A 19,805-nucleotide genomic window follows, 5' to 3' on the forward strand; every position below is an offset into this window, starting at 1 on the left:
ACACTTTCTTGCGTATTTTCCCATTCATTGGTCCTCTGGTGTGCGAGAAAAGGAGAAGTTAAGAAGCTGATCCTCTGTCCCCAGTGAAAAACACAAAGGACTTTGTTGGGGGCTGCTGTATGTGCAGGATTAGGCCTGAATGATTTGCCAAAGGCTTTACAGCAAATTGGTTGCTGAGCTAAGAATAGCAGCTAGGAATCCTGGTTCCTGGTGCTGTAGTTGCTACACAACCCCTGCCTTCTCCCAAAGAGGGCACTCGGGCACACAACTAGACTTGGATGTAGCAAGAGGACACAGTGCCCTTGCGAGGCTTCACTCAGGAATCTTCCCCCAGCTAAAATGCAAGAGCCCTGTGCTAGAAACTATTAAACAGCTGTAGCTTCAGCATTACACACCAGCATTATCAGCTTCCTTCCTTATGCCAGGAATGCTGCAGGAATTTGCCTTCTGCAGACTAAAGAGAAAGAAGAATGAAAAAGATGATTGTGTGTCTGTGTATGTGTGAAAGAACAGGAGAGAATCAAAGAGGGAAGATTAAAGGCTTTGTCATTACAAAGTTTAACCTTCTGAAAACAGATTTAGTAATGTGTCAAGACTGTGACTTCGTGTAAGTTTGATCATGGCATTGATCTTGCCCACAGTCCTACCGCCTATATTCCAAGTTCCCAGCCTGCATTCCAGCTCCTTGCACAGTCTCTGCTCCAAGAAGCCTGCTCAGCTACAACCTCAGTGCTTCAGCAGCAAAGGCTTTAGCCAGCTGAGCACTTCTATAAAAAACACCACATTTTGGGAAGGACCAAATACCTCCAAGGCCTGAGATATAAAAGATAAAGGACTCAAAATGAGATTCCCTCAACAACAAAAATATATACAGCCATCTCCCACACACCCTGACATAACAAGGCTCTACAGGACTTGAGGGAGCCAGTACAACAGTTATGATATGTTGAAACAAGCACAGGACAAGGAATGAGTGGCAACAGATTGAGGAACCATCAGTACAGACTCTTTCAAAAGGCAGCAAGCTACAGACAGTCAGTGAAGGAACCAAAATTGTAATCTGAAAATGAGTAAATACAATCCCCTAAACCCCAAGGACTTAGTTTATTTAAGAACCAACTACTCAGACCAAGAAAAACAGGTTAATTTTGAAAGAAAACGACTAAGGGACATTATGGGGTTCTGAGAAAGCCACCAATGAACCAATTAACTGGAATATCAGATAATTCCACTGAAGCCAGTCTCCCACAAAGACATGTCCCAGTTTTGGATGCAAGCATTACATTCACTAGTTTGGTGCAATATACGACACTGATTTTCTATAATGCATTAAGGAGGAAACATGCTCCCAGCCAGCAATCTGCAGACTGGAGATGCTAGAAACATTTCAGGAGGAGGCTCCACGTGGCCATGAACACATGGGTAAAAATACCAAAAGTAATATTATAGAGCTTGTTGCTTCAAACCTGTCAGTATGCAAGCCTGGAGTGAAGTTTACTACTGGTTTAATAGCAGTGTTAGACACAGTGAAGGTATGAAGGCCAAGGTGAAGAAGTTTTGACAGATTTCCTGGGAAGCTCCAGTGCCAGGGCACTCACTCTGTGGGGAAGCATGTTACCTTCACGGGAATCAACTCACACAATGTCAAAGTAATAATTTTGTGCTGAGGTAAATAAATGGCAGGGGAGGGAGGGGAAGGGAATCTTTGAGATTAAATCATAGGCAACCTTTCACCACAGCAGAAACTCAACAGTATGCCAAGGTTTCCAAGCAAATCACTGCTGACCTGTCCAAAGAAAAGCTGAATTATTTAATAATCTGTAATTTACTGGATTTCTGTAAAATAAGCTTCATTTTTGACTGAGGCTGCAAAAAGCAAAGGCTTTTGGATCTAGATGAGCAGACTGGAAGCAACATGGCATTTCTCAGCCTGGGAAAATCGGCAAGTGACAGGATTACTGATGGTTCTTTCCCCAGCATCACATTCCAGACCCATACGTGTGGTTTCTGCTACTTTAACTTTTATTTTACCAAGGCTCTCCCATTCCTTTGTTCTTCTGGATAACTGATGCTTACAGTGCTCCCATCTTTTTGCTGGGCAGCTCCAGCATAGTTTGAAGCTCCAGCATTGTTGTGGAGTGGGAGTGTGAAGGTATATTTTCAGAAACCTCAAGCACACTGATGTCCAGTTTGCATGAAGAGGGTTTTACAGGACCATTCCCTCTAATGTGAATATTTCAGCCTGGGCTCTAAGTCACCAACACAGAGAAAACTATTAACTTTGCTATGCAGAGAAATGAGTTATGAGGGCATCCCAAGCAGATTTGTAACAAAATCATTGCTTTGAATATTTCCACTCTTGTATCTGTAGACAAGGCAAAGAAAGAAATACTTCTTGTGAGAGAAAGCTCTGGTCAAGCAGAACTACCAAGCCAGACACATTTCAAAGCACACAGTAACATAAATCATTGCACAGCCATTGTGTTGCATTAAAGAACAGGTTGGCATTGTTTAATAGGAGGTTTTAGGCTTTCCAATTCTATTCTATTCAATTCTATTTTTTTCATTTAGCAATGCTTTTCAACTTTGTACAGTGCAAAATACAGTGAACTGGTACAACCTTGGAGTTTGGGCTGAATGCCATTTGTTGGCCCTATAGAAAATGAAGCCAATAAAACAGGACTGACTTGCAACCTGAACAATTGTTTTCAAAGAAAGATGGAAAACTCCTGGAGAAGTGGGAAATATTCCCATGGAAAAGAGAAAGCCACACCCATAAGCTTCAGGTATTTCCTTATTACAGAATTTACCTTGGGGACATGACATACCTACTCAGCATTTTTTTCACTTCTTGCTGCCAAAAGTAGGTGATGCATCTGAAGTATACGCAAAAGTTAGTAGTCTCTGTAGAGATCACCATTTTATAACAACTTGATCTTTTCTGTTTATTAACAAAGGCTGGGTCTACATTTTTCAGTACAATATACGAAGTCCTATATAATCTGAGCTAGACTATTACTATAATTGACAAGAATAAGTGTGTCTTATATGCTTCAGAGATATCTCAGTCAGACAGCATCTTCTCAAAACATGAAAGATGACACTTCATCAGATATAGTTGTGCCAGGCAATAAATCTTGGAGCAGAAGGGTCCTTGTTTTAATTCTAATTGTCACTGATCAAGAGATACAATTGTCTTTCCAAGACAGACACAGGAAAGATGAAAACAAAACAAAAAAAATATTAAAGAAAACCACAAAAACGCTCAGGGTTTCATTTAAATCCTGGTGTACTTGTTCTGGTCTGATAAAAACAGCTGACCCCATAGTCTGCACAATTCCTGAGATCAGGAGATACTATGCAACAGCTGCCTGCACTATTCAGAACAGCAAGGAGGCCTATTTCACATGGGCACATGCATCTGTTTTCCCCTCCCCTTTTAACAGACTCACCATTTCAGTCCTAGGCATGGAACAGGTTGGAGAACTGCCCACGTGGCTTGCATGTCTGTGCACTCCTGACCACACAAAGTGTCCCAACAGGTTTGGTACTTTGCACCACTCAAGGATCTTTCATATCAATGTCTGCAAATGAAGCTGAGGCCACTCTTCCTTCAGAAGAAATACTCCATGGCTCCTTCAGTGCTGGCAGCTCTGAACTCATAAATAACCCTTTGGCTAAAAGGCCTACTGGGATCAGGACTCAAAGGGACCACCTTGCTTCTCCTTCCTCATCTTCTACAGCTCCCTGCATGGCTCTGGGTAAGTCACACTATCCTCCTGTGCCTAAATTTTATGTTTGTCTAAGAGGGATAATCATTCTTCACTACTAAAGAGGGGCATTCTCAGGCTACACAAGTGATTGACAGGAACCCAGGTACTACAGAAAACACCATAAAAAATATAAAAAAATCACCCCTCTGCCATAAATGCTTTATGAAAAACAAATTAACCTGCTTAAAAAGCAGGTTTCAGATTCAGTTCCCTAGTAGTTATCACAAAAACCCCACAATTTAACATAAACTCTATCTATCTAAAAATATCCCAACACAATTTGACAATGTCCTTTCTACCAGACATTTTAAAAAACCTACAGGCACAATTACATTTGACAAAGATAATGACAAAACAAGAGAAGAAAAAAAGGTAGGCAATATTGTTCCTTCTAGCTTAAAAAAAAATAAAATTATAGTGCACTCAGTTTGCTGGTTTAATAGGTGATGTGATGGGTCCTTAGTTCATCTTGGGATAATTTAAGAACAGAATGATTAGCAGTGTATGATGACAGTGATCACTAGCTGGTTCCTGGAGAGCTGGTAAGTTATTAAGCTAAACAATGGATTGCTATTATGAGCAAGTCAGTGCACTAACTGTAATTTCCTTGAAAGCTGAGTGGTGCATGATTATACTTGTCCACTCTGACTGCCTGCTGGCAGCTCCATATTCTGCTATTGTTCTGAACTGTAGAGTCTTCCCGGTGCCCAGGATACAGCCACAAAAAATGTATTCTTCATAGTCAGGCTTCATTGTGGCAGCTGTCGTCTGAAGGATAGTGGGAGAGAGACATTCTCTGTCCTGAAGCACAACTATTAGAGCTCTAAAAACATGTGGTTTTATTTGTCAGCAGGAACTACCTCCACTTTCTAGCTAAGGCAATTTCCATTTCAAGAGAACTCTGACTGTGGAACGACACATGTATACAGCTACAGACATATTGTACACATGCTCATATATGTGTACATTGATGCATTTTTACTTTACTCCTGTCCTGAATGCTACCAGCTAGTCTGAGCAGGAGGCAGATTTTTTAAAGCCCTTAAGTGTCTCCTCCTTGAACAACAACAGCAATTTTGGAGTCCGAGCCCTATGGGCTTCCAGTGAGCATTGGGGTACCCAAGTGTGCATTAAAAATAAAGAGACTTAGGTGATTCTGAAAGTATTATCATGTATCTCTCATTTATTTGATATAAAGTGAACGTTAAGTAGGAAGAAAACCTGACAATGAGGAGATTTGACAAGTGCTTAAAAGGTAAGTCCTAATTAATTTTAGATTTTGTTTTATGTAATGCTCATTTAAGGAGCACATGAAATCCTTTCATTGTCCTTTTTGCTGTGCTGATCCTGCAAGGAATATATAACCAGGAGTATGTTTTAACAGTCCAAGAAAAAAGTACTAGTACTAGTCTATTTTGAATTCAGGAACTGTTCCTGTCGCTGAATTTTTTCAAACCCAAGTGAAAGGGAAAAACGATTACTGTGAAAACACAAAGTGAGAAAATGTAATATTCAAAGTGGGATACTAGTAACACATATCAAAAAAGCCTCCCTTATAGTTTTGAAGAAAGGTTAACACCATTGCTAGTCACACACCTTACACCTCTATAAATAAGTAGTTTTTCTCCCTATAACAAGATCTGATCATCTGACCATTCATTCTCCTGAGTAAAGAAAGGTTAACAAGTCAATTTCAAATCCAACTCTGAATTAACCAGCCCACAGCAACACTACTCCAACTGTGAGTCCATAAACAAACAAAATGAGGTAGCTTCAAAGAGCAGGGGTGTCAGGTGTCCTTTTCATCCAGATGCTGCTTTCTTTTGTGTTTTCTTTCTTCCTAGTTTTGATAGGTTTGTTAATGTGTGATGTTTGTTTTTTTTTCTCTCTGCTGAACTTGGAACACACACAAGAAGTTAACAGCAACTTCCAAAACACTGGAGATGGAAACTGTTGAATCAGGGACAAGAATTTCATCAACTGCTTTGCTGTGATGCTCCGAGTACACCCTAAGTTATCCAGCCAATGGAGACTGCACCTAGAGACAGATGCATTAACTGTTCTATGCAGTGTGGCCATCCACACATCTCTAAGAAAAGCACATGGTTATGGTTGTAGGAAATCTCAAAAAGAGATAAACAGCAACAACTTGCCATGGAAGGCTATCAAAAATGGATTAGCAGCCAATCATGCACCAGTTTAAAGCCTCAATGCTATACCTATAAAGGAAGAAAAATAATTTCCAACATATGCTCATGTACATCTCAGAAGGACACAAATTTTACATGAAGCATATAACTTACACATACACATATTACTTAGCATTTCTGACTTTGTTCCTCTTTTTTTTTCCCTCCACCAGTAGTTAGGTTGTTATCACCTTTATAATGAGATATCCATTCAAAATACACTTCTTCACAAGATCATTAGAAGCCAACAGACAACTATATTGTTTCAGGACTACTTCATATTTAAATCATTGCCTGAGATTACAATTCAACCACCATCTGAATGAACAAAGCCATTCAAATGGGTACAGAACACATTAATTTACATTTACATTAATCATTCTGGCCTGATTTCACACTCCTGTGCAAACAAGAAGTATTTCTGGCCTGCCACAGCATAAGAGCTACCAGGGGATAGCTCAGCAATTCCATGCAAACCCTTGCCTTAGAAACTTACCCTTCCTCAGACATGAGGCTTTCCTTACATACAGACACAGAGCACTTGTCCTGGGATCAAACCTCAGCAGTCCCTGGAATACAGCACAGAAATTACCTGGGATGGGTAATGTGATAAGGCATAAAGCCAACAGCACTTCTGTATGTACAGGAATTACAAGAACCACTCAGAAATGCTTGGAGTAACTTGATCCCAATAGGAAGAGTACAGAGAAAACACTTCCCTACAGTGAGGCTCCATCACATGACCACTCTCACAGTGGAATTTCAGAAACTGCACAATAACCAAAGCACAACATTTACTGCAGGGCATGCACCACACAGTACTGTACATTAAAGTCAAACTAAGTCACATTTGGGCTTCATGTCATTCTAATACTTTCCCTTACTTAGGTCAAGGACGTGAATGAAACTTCTGTGTAAAGGGTTTGGGTAGAAGTACCTTCATTAGTCTTGTGCACCTATCCAACATCATTACAAATTTAAATTAAGTTGTCTGCACCAGCACAGAAGTGAGTACAAGCCCTTTCCCAAGGCAACCTTTGCTCTTACCAAGCTATGGAATTTTTCAGCATCTAGTTTGTTTCAGCTAGTTTTTTACACTTTAAAGGCTATAAGCAGATTCACCTGAAATGCTCACAAAGCAGCACAAAGGACCAATGAACTACTGCAGTAAAGTCTCTCATTCATACCAACAGCTCTCTCCATAACCAAGAGGTTGCACAGTTTCACTTTGAAGTTTAAAAAACACTTTGTCGTGCTGAGCTGAGACATTAAATCACACACTATAATGCTATGTAGAAAGTAATGCCAAATGGAGAAAAGCATTACAATGTCAACGAGGTCAACAACATGTTACCAGAGCAGAGAGCAAAGCTCCATGCATGGCTTTAAGCGCGAGATCCCAATGGACAAAATCCTGAGCAAGCCGCTTGAGCAGACTCTGCCTTGAGCTGGGGGTTGGGCTACTTGATCTTCAGACATCCTTCTTGACCTCATCCATTCTGTGGAGATTTGCTATTTTCTAAGTTTGTGACAAAGTACCAGGTTTGGACTGAAAACTGCACAAAAAGCTTGAGGTTCCACTGTTGCATTAACCATTAGTCCCACAGGAGGCTCCTGGGCAGTCCTGAGCCATCCACGCTCGTTCACAGCTCTGGCCTTCATCACTTCCCTTCATCTTTCTCCCCATTAAATCATAAAGCCTGCTCTGGTCAAGCCAAATTCTTGTTTACTTTTCTGTGTTTAGCCAGCATCACACTGGTGTAGCAAGGTATTTTCTGGCAGTCATCAAAATATTGTTACACCGTATGCCAGGAATACTGACAAGAAAACAATAATTGAAAAACAAAATCTGTGTTAAAAATGATGCTCTGTTCCTGAGGAATCCAGTCGTTCTGCACGTCTGTGCCTACCATTACCTTGTCTGCAATGCAGGTAACTACATCCATTTTATTTTCCATAATGAAATATTGATTTTGTTTGCAAAAAAAAAATTGCTATAACCACTCTACATCGCCGACATTTTACCTGAAGAAAAATCTCTTAACGAACAATCTATGTCAATTTGTGACCTTCCAGCTCATTTAATTTGTGAGATGGAACTATTGCAAAGCACATAGTCTTACCACTCACAGCAGAAAACCATTCACTAACTAGACTTACCTGCAGTAAGCTCAAGAGAGACTGAGCCACAAGTGTGTGGTTTCACACCTCGCTGGCTCAGCAGATGCAAACAAACTACACACAATAAAACTCTGCTTGGTTTACAGAAATGCCAAATGGGTAATAACATGCAACTCACAACACATCATCTCAGTATATCATAAATTGCCTGAAATCTATCCCCACAGCAGTGAAAGGCCAATTCTATCATCCTTTTGCAACCAAGTAGGTTGAATATGAAAAAAAATAAGAGCACAATTTTTTTTTAACATTAGCTCATCTGATATAAAGATACCTAAAATCCAAATATTTTTGCAGTGATAATATTATCTTAGGTATAAGTGAGATAATTTAAACAAAATTTATCAAAATATGTTTGCTGCTTCAAACCAAATTAAACAAGTCAGCTGAGGAGAAATCACTGACAAAGGCACTGTAACCAGTCCACTTATGCAATACACCAGATTTTGACAGCATATTATCTTCCACAAGATCTGTGAATATTTTCCTCATTTCAAATTACGCAATTTAGTTCAAAATGATCACTAGTTAATTCCAGGCTGGGAAACAAATTAGGAACAAATTAGGAAAAGGCAAGTAAACTTGGTTTTCTTCTTCCAGGCTGCAAATAAGATGTAGGTGTGGAAGGCTGAGACCTCCCAGCTTCAGTGTCTTGCCAAGCACAGTCTCAAGTCACCATTGGCTTAATTTATTTAGTACAGGTCATGTTACACTGCTTAGTTATAAACACAAAATAAGCTGAGATTTTTTTTTTCCTAAACACTTAGCACATTCAATACTGTGTAGTAGTTTAAAAAGAGCAAATGAAAATGTTTGCTTTCCACGTTACAAATTCCGATTTCCACCCAAAAGCAGCTTGAAAAAGATCACAGCTGAAAGACTAATCACATGATAAGTCATCCATCATTTTCAAAAAAGCACAAAAATAAAGACTAAGTAAATCTATGTAAATGTATACAGTTGCTTAGATGCATGCAGAGTATATCCTTTTCAATATTAAGAGCTACCTTTTTTTCCTCCTGCCAAGACTACATTTATTTGCAAGTGAGTGCCTTAGAGGTTATCAAGGGAAAAGAGTCAATCTTTCTTTCGGAAAAGAAATAAAAGCTACAAATGTTAAGCAAGATTAACATGGGCCATTTCAGTCAAGGTCTCAGACTTATCAACTTCCACCAACTCACCCTGTAAAAACATGCATGGCATAAGAAAGGGTTGAATACTGATATTTTAACCACAGAACTAGAATAAATATTCAGATATTGCTGAAACCAATTGCATATCATTACCCAGATTCTCTTCACGTATCATTCTTAAAAAGTCTGAACAGAAAAAGACAGGAAGAGTCACACATACATTTTAAACTGTTCCACCCATGTCAAAACCTGTAAATTTTCCCCTCTCAGGTTCAGAAATTCCCCCAGTATCAACTTTTTAAATTAATCTATTTGAATACTTTGCATAAGACTTAAAGGTTGTGTTTCACTTCTAAATAGGCACACCTCGTGCCATCTCTAGTATCCTCTATAATAACACCAAAACTTCACAGGAAAACAAGATGAACTTCTCCTTTGCAGTTGCATCTCAGTCAAGCATACATTCACACTCCTGAGAGGGTTTGGTTCCTACTTTATAAACAATTGTATTGAAAAAATTTGGGTCAAGGACAACTTACCATCAATAACAGCCTACATCTCTCTACAATTAATGGCCAATAAGTAGCACAAGTATCTTAAAAACATTTATTCCATCACATTACCAAACATTAACTGGACCACAAAATTTAAAAAAAATCACTTTGCCTTCCCAGGCATCCCCACAAAAACATAACTCAGAGGTCCCCAAAGGATTAGTGAATGGCTTTCTGCCACCAAGCAAAATTACCATTTCTCTCTTCCACCTGCCAACTCTGTGCTAAACAGCAGCTCTGGTATCTGCTGGGGGATCTGGTATCTCTGGTATTATGCTGGGAGCTTCCTAAAGCAGGCTGCAGATCAGAAGTAGGCTTTTTATTTTAATCTCTAGTAAGCCACATTTAACAGACCAAAGGAAGGTTGTTCTGGTTGGTGAGAAAATTTAGGCATTCACTGCATTTCTTTGGATGTGAAAATAAAACATTAACAACCAGTACATAATGTTTTTTATATATCAAATCACAAAAATGAGATCAGATTCTCTGTTTCAATGGTCAGCACAGTAAAAGTCTGTGTAGTATGTCTGGGACTAACAAGGGCTTGTATAGTCATGAAATTGGCTTAACCAATCTTCATTTCTTTTGTACCATAATACAACATTTTTGCCTGTTGTTCTCTTTCTTAACAAGTATATCTTATCTACACAAAACTAAGCTGAGCTGCGGGTGAGGAGAAGAGATCGTTTTACTTGGAAATTATAACAGCAGCTTAGAGGCTTTGCTCTGCTGATTCTGAACTATAATGAATGGAGATATTTCCTCACATTCCTGTTGCATAATTCTTCCTTTACCAGCCTTCAGTTACCAGCAGATCAGAGCAGGAGTTTACTCTTGAGTATGTAGAAAACAAAAAACCAAATCTGTACTGTTTCTGTTGAGAAAGAAATTGTAGCCCTTGTCCAAATATATTAAAAGTCTGACATGCAGGATGACCAAGAAGTTATGTGTTGGATAAATGAGGTGGTGTGCTAAACTGAATAAAAAAAAAAATCGATGGAAAGACATGTTTCTAGAGAATGACCAAGGCATTGTCAAAGAATTCAGCCACCAAACAGAGCCTAATTTAAGTTATAATTCAGTGGAGAGGTAGACTGTGGATTCAAACTAGTGTGTTAATGAACAATTCAGCAGTTATTTCTAGATGACAAATGCACAGTATTCATACTTTCCTGTATAACAGACCTGCACTGGCTCTACTGCTGAGGCATACCAGTACCAGCTTGCAGGAAGAGTCCTCTGACTGATAAAAGCCACATTTTTAATTTAAATACTGACTTTCACCTCAAAGTAATAAAAAAAATATTCATCTGAGGGGATCTTTAATGAGTTACATGGCAAAAGACGAATACTTTTTCCTTTTTTCTATTTCTCAGCTCAACACGAGTGGGCATCATTGATGTTTCTTTTACATAACTGATGTTGTACCTTATTCAGAGGTGATGCATCTCATCTATGTGACAACTTTCCCAATGAACTGAAGCATGAGAAATAAGGATAAACAACTATCCCACTAAAAACTACAGGCAAATATTTATTTATTTATAAGTACAATATCTAAATCAACATTTCTCCAGCACATAGTGCTGCCCAGCATTACACTCTGAGTTTGATCTACTACTTCCATTCCACCTTTTGAATCTCATTCAACATCAAAGCATTCCTGTCAGTTTCTGACTTGGCATCAGCCTCAGCCTGATGGGACCACATGGTAGTTCTGTATGACAGAACTGCCAGGCAAAGAAAGGGAAAATTGGGCAGTGCCCCACTGGTAAGCCACGTGCCAGAAGCAGAAAATAAAGGGAAAAAATAACATTTGTAGATAAACAGTGAGAGACCATCGGGAAGGAAACCTGTTCCTTCCAAGGTTTAAAATGTTAAAACACTGCAGAACACTCTCATAGCCCAGCAGCAGCTGAAACACCCAGCAGCCTTGAACGCAGACTGATGACATCCTCAATTAAAGAGCTCATATGCTTCCTTAGCCCAAACAAGTAAATTCTGTTCTCTCCACCTACTCAGTTAGCTGATTCTCACTAGCTCTACTCATCCTGAACATCCACCAGCAAGTTCAGCACCATAAATGTCCACAGTGACACAAACAGGGCAGCAGAGTGCTCTGGGGAAGGGCAGGCAGGCGGGTTTGGCCATGAGGCTTCCCATCACTCCAGCCTCCTGCAGTGTCTGGACATCAGCACTCACTCCTTCTGGAACAGATGGTCACCAAATGAGACCAAAAAAGAAGCTCCCAAACCTCAGATATCACACACATATACACACCCAGAAAACAAAATAAAATATTCAAGGCACTTGGGAGTCTTTGCCACAACAAAAGAAAACATGAGCAACGTGCTTTAGATGAGTAGATAACTGGCAAAAGCCTTTACTCGGTGGTCTTCCCAGGATGCACAGGATGGCAGAAGCCAGGAGAGACAAAAAGAAAAAGGCTTTAATGACAGGAGTAACTTGCCTTTGCCAGATAATCATCCAGTGTTGCAGGCCGATCTGTTTCTCATATAAGGGCATAAACAACATGTGTTTGTCTGAGTTCATACCAAAGGAAACAGACTGCTGATCTCAATGTCCTCAAATGATGCACGGATACATTTTAAGCACTTGTTTGTCCTATTATATTCTGGTGTCCAAAATAGACCATTTATTACAGTATCTCCAATTTCAGGACACATATACAGTAAACAAGTGATCAGGCAATGAGAAACACTTGTATTAATAGCAACAGCACACTGTTCATAAGTAGAGGTGTCAATTATTACTAAGCAAAACAGACAGATTACCAAAAATACCACCACAAACTTCAAGACAACAAACCTAGCTTTATTTTTTTGCTCAAAACCCAAAGAAAACCCAACTTACTCTGTACATTTTATCACCATTCACTTCTGGCTACATTTTTACTGGAAGGAATATTTTTAAGGACCCCTCCACACTAATACCTTCTGCCTGCAAGCTTCCTGTTGCAGTGTGTGACAAGCAGAAAGTCCCAGCACCAACAGACATAAACTGGAGCATCTTGAAAAAGAACCCAGAGTGACAGATGATTTTGGAATGGCTGCCTTAAACATTTCAGGTGACCAAGGTCTCATCCTTTACACATGCAGAACTTTTTCCTTCTCTTCAGCGTTCAGAAAAAATGACCATCTCAGATCAAAGAGTATCAAAAACCCTCAGAGATTTTAAAATTTGTGATGCTAGACACACATGACCTACAATTACTTTAACCACCCAGTCCTGTGAGCAAACTAACTGCTCAACTTTATTCTAGTTATAATTTAATAGCTTTACAATTTAAATAATACCTTTCTCCCTCAACCACTTCACTGCTTACCATCAAATCTTTATATTAGGTACTGAAATAAACAGGAAAGATTACTTGTTAGCATTAACTCCAGATGTTCAGGGGTCTACTAAAGCATTACCCAGAAATCAGGCTAACTACATTACATAGACCCAGTGCTTGCAAGAACCCTGACCCCACTTTATTCTCCTGGAATCTCCATATATTTTTATATACTCTCAAAAGACAAGGGTAGGCTCACCTTCCTACTATTGCACTGGTGGCTCAATGCATGCATTATCCCAAACTGTCCTCCATTCAGATTTAACTCCTGTGCACTAAAAGGAATCATAGAACTTGCTGAGTTGGAAGGATCATTGAGTCCAACTTCAGGCCCAGCACAGCACCATCCTCAAGAGTCACACCATGTGCCCAAGTGTTGGCCAAATGCTCCCTGAGCTCTGCCAGCCTTGGTGCTGTGACCACTGCCCTGGGGAGTCCATTCCAGTGCCAACCACCCTCTGGGGGAAGAACCTTTTCCTAAACTCCAACCTAACCCTGCCCCAGCTTCAGCCATTCCCTCAGGTCCTGTCCCTGCTCACACAGAGCAGAGATCAGTGCCTGCCCCTCCTCTTCCTCTCATCAGGGAGTTTCAGACTGCAAGCAATCTCCCCTCAGTCTCCTCTCCCCCAGCTGACCACACCAAGTGCCCTGAGCAGCTCCTCACACGGCTTCCCCTCAAGGCCCTTCAGTGGCCTCACGGCCTCCTTTGGCCACTCTCTAATAGTTCACTATCTTTCTTACACTGTGGTGCCCCAATCTGCACAAAGCACTCGAGGTGAGGCTGCCCCAGAGCAGAGCAGGACAATTCCCTCCCTGGGACTGGCAGTGCTGAGCCTGGTGCCCCCAGGACAGGGATGTCCCTCCTGGCTCCAGGGCACTGTGGATCAGATCCTGCTGGCCACCAGCCAGGACCCCCAGGGCCCTTTTTGTGCTGCTGCTTTCCAGCATCTCCTTCCCCAGCCTGCACATCCAGGGCTGCCCCATCCCAGGTGCAGAATCCAGTACTTCTCCTTGTTGGATGCAGTTAAAAAATATTGTGCAATTAGGAAAAAAAAAAAATCAAGACAGGAATGTAGCAAAACAGTATTTGTATCAAGTCCTCAAGCAGGTTACTTGTGGCACCTCTCCCAGTAGCATGAGACAGTTTAACCAAGAAAGCAGAGACACTTGATTTTGGTGTGAGGGAAGTTGCTCATTTTGCAGCACACAGGGAGATGAAGGCAGGAGTTTTCAGATGATCACAGTTCTCTGCACCAGAGAATTATCATTGACAGAGGCACATACAAAAGAAAAATAATGCAATGGTGAAGCCACACACAGCTGTTATATTTACATGCATAAACACATTGCACAGCCTCTGAACAGGTGAGAATCCTTGGCATCAAGGAACATTCAAGTCAGACACAGAGACACAATATGCTGAGCTGCAAGGGACTCACAAGGATTATTCAGTCCAACTCTTAGGTGAATGGCTAGTACAAGGACTAAATTCCCAACCCTGCTGCTATTAGCACCATGACCTAACCCACACAAACAATAATATAAACACCAGAATGGTGATGACAGCAACATTAGACACATGCAAATCTTCAGTATGCAACTAAAAAAGACATGGATCACTCCTGCACTGGGGTGCCTGGCAGGGCCTGCTGGAATCAGAAGGCCTGCACTGACAGAAGCAGAACACCAAGGGCACAGTCCTGCTTAACAGTTCCACTATTATTTATTCCTAGACAACCTCTCTTAATGCAACTTTGCATAAAATACCTCATGCCTAACTTAAAGTTACAGTTAATTTTTCTTTCAGCTCAGTTCAGCCCACTATTTTATTCACTAGTGGTCTCACCTCTTCACCATGCTAGCGGCTGTCTTGCTTCTGGCCATCAGAATAGTATCAAAACTGCTGTTCTCTGTACAAGAAAATATTGCTATTGTAACAGAAGCTAAATTAAAACACTTGTGTCATGAACAAGGGCAAGAGTGTGAGAGAGTGGCAAAAAGCCAAATAAAAAGGGAGATTTGTTACTTTTCCTTCCCAAGAGGATTAAGAAAAATGTGCAAGATTTAAAAAAAAACCTGTTTCAGCCCTTTTCCCTGATGTATGACAACATGAAAGAGACCCTCCAAATCACTTCTCACAGGAGGCTATGTAAAAACCCTAGTTTCTTGCATGACTAACTTAAGAACACTGATGATGACATTGTCACCCCTTTGGATCACATCTGTCCTACAAATCATTATTTCTTACTGGCAGCCTTGCAGCACCAGTAAAACTCTGTTTAAAGTCTCACCAGGAAAAATGTAGGTGATGTAGTAACTGGTATCTTTGCTATCTCATCAGCAAAGATTAGCAGGGATTACCTCCCTTTCATTCCCCTGAGGGGTTCTTTGATGGGGTGTGTGGGAGAGGAGATTTGTCTTGCACCCCTATAAAAAGTTGTTGACTTTTGGGCATATTAATCTTTTAAAGGAGGAGGAAAGAGAAACAGTGGAGTCATAAATTTATAGAGTTACATCTCCCAGCGACCCTCTTCTTTCTTATACACATGATCATCAGAGAAGATCTGTGGGGCAGGGACCTTGTTTGCTGCAGGGCATGCAAAAGCACACAGGAGAAAGCATTTCAGTGCTGTCAGTTGTCTCAAGAATGACACAAACAAGCTTCCCTTGCATCATTACCGTCTGTAAAAATAACAAAATGAACAAAAGGGAAATAAAGAGAAGTTTCCCATGCCAACAAATTGTTCCACAAACATCTGTTGTTCCTGATCAGTGAGATTCCATGGAAGGTAGGGAAAGATTGATACTCGGGGTGCTTATATGAAAAGACAACACAGCAACCACAGACAATACAAAACTGTCAGGTGCTGCACCCAAATGCCAGACAAGGTATCAAACCCCAAAGGGGTTATCTTACTGCCCTGTCCCTTTCACAGCTCTCTAACATTGAAAATGTGAAATGTAATGTCAAACAAAAAGACAACAGAACCATTCCTGAAGTTTAAAAAATAAAAAAAATAATAAATAGTAATCCCAAACAAACAGAAAAAAAGCCCCATGAAACTCCAGTCTATGCATTAAGAGTGACAGATTAAAGACTTCATTGTTGACAGTAAGAGTGACATTTTAAGCATGGGAGAGGAAGCAAAAAGACCTTCAAAAAATCAGCAGCAACTTTCAATTACAATGAAACAACACATAAAAATAGAAGCTTAAGACTGAGGACCCTTTAATGCCCTGTGGAGTATTCAGGGACAGCAGTAAACAAGGTGCTGATATACTTTACACTGCAAACAATGTTAGTGGCAAGCCAAATGGGATGAGCCCCAAATCAGAATGAAATTTCAAGGCATGAAGTTTAAGATAAAGGACTGTAATCAAATTACACCACAAATGGGTCCATTCATCTGTAAGCATTTTAACAGAGAGCATTGAATTACAGTTTGAAATAAAACAAATTAATTTGCTTTCTATTTCTTACATATCTATTCATTATTTTCCTACTCCCAAAGAAAATTTCGCACCTTAATATAAGAATGAATGTGGGGAAAAAACTGAAATACTAATTATCAGGCAGGAAAAACAAGAAGAGTTTGAATTGTATTATTTACATTCCCATTCCTCTTTCTGAATAGCGTGAAGTCAACAAACTAAGTGAAGACAGAAGAATCTGCAATTGCAATTCAAGTTGTTTTGTGCAAAAGGCCTAGCACCTTACATACATCCAATAAACTGGCCACAGTATTTTCTACCCTCCCCCTAAATGAAAAAAAAATAGAAATAATAATTTTCACAGTGCCTTCAGTGCCTTCCACTACGTTTTTCTTTTTCCCCGAAAGCTATCACAATCCAAATTACTTAATACCACAATGTTTTAAGTGCAAGGCACGCATTGCCCCTCGTCCTCCCCCAATTTGGCAGCACTGGAAAAAGCACCTTTTAAACAAACCCGCGTGTGGAGGACCCGCTCTTTTTGTAAGTGCTGCAAGGAACAACAATCCGGGGAGGGGAGGGGGAGAAGAAAAAAAAAAAAAAAAAACAACAAAAAGCAGAGAGAGCGAGAGAGGGGAAAAAAACAAACCCCAGCACTCCTCCTCCTCGGGCTGCTGTTGTTGCCTTTGTTGTCCGAGCCGCAGCCGGCCCGGCCGGGCCCCCCGGCCCCCACCTGTTCTCATTCATCCGGCCCGGGCGGGCAGCGGGACGCAGGAGGCGCTCCGGGGGCTGCCCTAAAGCTGGACGGGGACACCCTGAACTCCAGCGCTGATCCTCATCTCCATCCCCCCGCTCTTGGGATGGTGGGGTGTGCGTTGGGAAGACGCAGGTGGTCCCTTCACCCCCCCCAAAAAAAAAACCATCCTCTGGGAGCATCCCCCCCCTCAGCCAGCAGCCTGACTTCTGGCAAAGAGGGTGCCAGCACCCACCCCAGCACCCTGCCCCTTTGCAGGAAGGACCCCCACCCCCCAACCCCCTTGCAAAGAGGGGTGTCCTCCATCCCAGGACCCTGCTTCATTTTTTTATTCCCCCCGCAAAGAGGAGAGCACCCATCAAGCCACCCCCTTTCCAAGGAGGTTGCCCTGGTCACTCGCAAGGCAGATGCCCCCCACCCCAGCCCCTCTGAGAGAAGGGGGGTGCCCTGCCAGCCCCCAGCCCCCTAAAGCAAGGAGGATACGCCCCCAACACTCTGTCCCCTCCAAAGGACACCCCCCACCCCACCCCAGCGCTGCCCCATCCCCAGCACCTACCTCGTCTTAGAGGACAGGAAAGCAAGTTTGATTAATCCATAGGTAAACAACTGGATGCTCTCCTTGGCTATGCTGGCCACTCTGAGCCTGTGCTCTAGGATGTGCAGTTCCATCTTTTCCTCTTTCTCATTTGTAGTTCATCTATCCCTGGGGTTTATGTTGTGTTTTTGAATGGGGAGGGGGAGGGGGGGCTGTTATTGTCGGTGCCTTTTTTTTTTTTTTTTTTTCCTCCCCCCTCCTCCTTTCCCTCCCCGGTTTTGTCAGTCCCTTCCCGGCTCCGGAGGCGGGAACAGAGGATGAGGGAGCAGAGGGTGCAAAAGTTGGAGCGGCGGGGGAGGCCGGCGGGGCGCGGAGCGGAGCAGCGGAGCCCGGAGAGTGCCGAGCAGCTGGTGCTCGCTGGAACAAACAACTTGCCACTCAAGCCCGGGCCGGCGCGCATGCGCCGCGCCGCGCTGCATGCTGGGCCTTGGAGTCCGCGCCACAGCCGCCGGGGCCTCCCCGCCCCTGAGGGCGCCCGCCCGGCCCCACACCCCGCCCGCCCTCAGGCGCGGTTTCCACCCGTCACTCAAAAAAACCAAAAATAAATATATATCTATATATATGAAAGCATTAAAACGGGAATGGACGCTGGTAAGCACCCAGCCGGTTGGGGTGTTGTTTTGGGTTGTTTCATTTTCTTTGAACCTATCGGCTTGCTGGAAAATCTTTCCCAAGCCAAAAGCCAGCAGGAAAGAGGATTTTAGAAGTTTTCTTTAACAGCGGGGAAATACGCAAATCTTACCTTGTTGGTTCTTTCATGTGGCAGATGAAATGCGCCGCATTCTTTGTGCCTCATTCATCTGCCACACGTGACAGAAAAATGGACAAATCCTTGTCTATTTCTGTGTGCAGCAAAAATAATGTGGAAAAAAAACATTGTGTGTAAGTGTTAGAGGGGTAAAATCACAGCTGTCAAGAGCATAAATCCGGCCCTGTGTGTGTTGTAGTGCTGCAAGGGTGAATGGCCTGTTTGTCCCCATTCCTGCCCCACTCCTCAGCACAAGGAGGCTGAACGGACGTGGGAAGGGATGGCCTCCAAACAGCACACCAGAAAAGGGACTGCTCCAGCAGGTTTTATCATAAAACATAAAACAGTTTTATTCGTAAAACAGGACTTAGGCAATAAGACTGATTCAGGTGCTGTGCAGGGATTCCTCTGACTTCAGATCACACTGATTCTGCTGTGAGCACACCAGCAGCACTTATCACTATGACCCTTTCCACCAAAAGATTTCAAATAACCCTTTCTGTTCTACACAGGGAAACTGAGTTGTGGGATGTGTCCAAGGGCCCAAGATGAGAGCTCAGCCAGCCAAACCCCACTCCAAGTGGCTCATCTCCCCTGCAAAGCAAGAAGAGCCTCTGCAGTTGTAAGTTGAGCTTTTCAAGGTCTGTCTTGTTACAGAAGTCCCTTGTCTGGAGACAAGCTTCCAAAAGTAGGATTTCCAAGCCCTTTCTGTTCTGTTAATTCCCATGGGATAGCTGTGTTTTTCCTCTAGACATGTCTGTTCTTACTCCGTGGCCATACACCTGAAAAACTGTCTTGATTTTCTTATATCCAAAAAGGAAAAACTTGAAATTAGAGGCATTCATATTGATAGGTTGTCAAAATCATTTAGAGGAAATGCAACCAACATGAAGTATCAAATCTCTACTTTATTTGTAAAAAGCCTTAAAAAACCTATTTTTTCTTCATGGACTCACAGTTCAGATGACTCTAGGCATTGCATTTTAGGAAGCTGAAGAGGGTTTTTAATCTGTTTCCACTGCCAGTTGAAGGTCTTGGACTTCAAAGCTTTGAATGTGTCTGTGCCCAGCTACAAAAAATACCTGCAC

At 41.8% G+C, this 19,805-nt stretch overlaps 1 protein-coding gene across 1 annotated transcript in view; it reads right to left on the reverse strand.

The window, feature by feature from the left end:
- The window catches only part of CASTOR2 (cytosolic arginine sensor for mTORC1 subunit 2), an 83,650-nt gene extending 65,319 nt beyond the window's left edge, over positions 1–18,331 (reverse strand). The window contains exon 1 of the mRNA XM_005525882.3: positions 17,931–18,331. Coding sequence (XP_005525939.1) covers positions 17,931–18,043 — 113 coding nt within the window. The 5' untranslated portion in view covers positions 18,044–18,331. The remainder of the gene's footprint in view (positions 1–17,930) is intronic.
- Positions 18,332–19,805: the final 1,474 nt, after the last annotated feature.

Source organism: Pseudopodoces humilis, chromosome 23 (assembly GCF_049639895.1).
Source record: "Pseudopodoces humilis isolate 2021_Gansu_Grassland_sample_001 chromosome 23, ASM4963989v1, whole genome shotgun sequence".
Taxonomy (NCBI): domain Eukaryota; kingdom Metazoa; phylum Chordata; class Aves; order Passeriformes; family Paridae; genus Pseudopodoces; species Pseudopodoces humilis.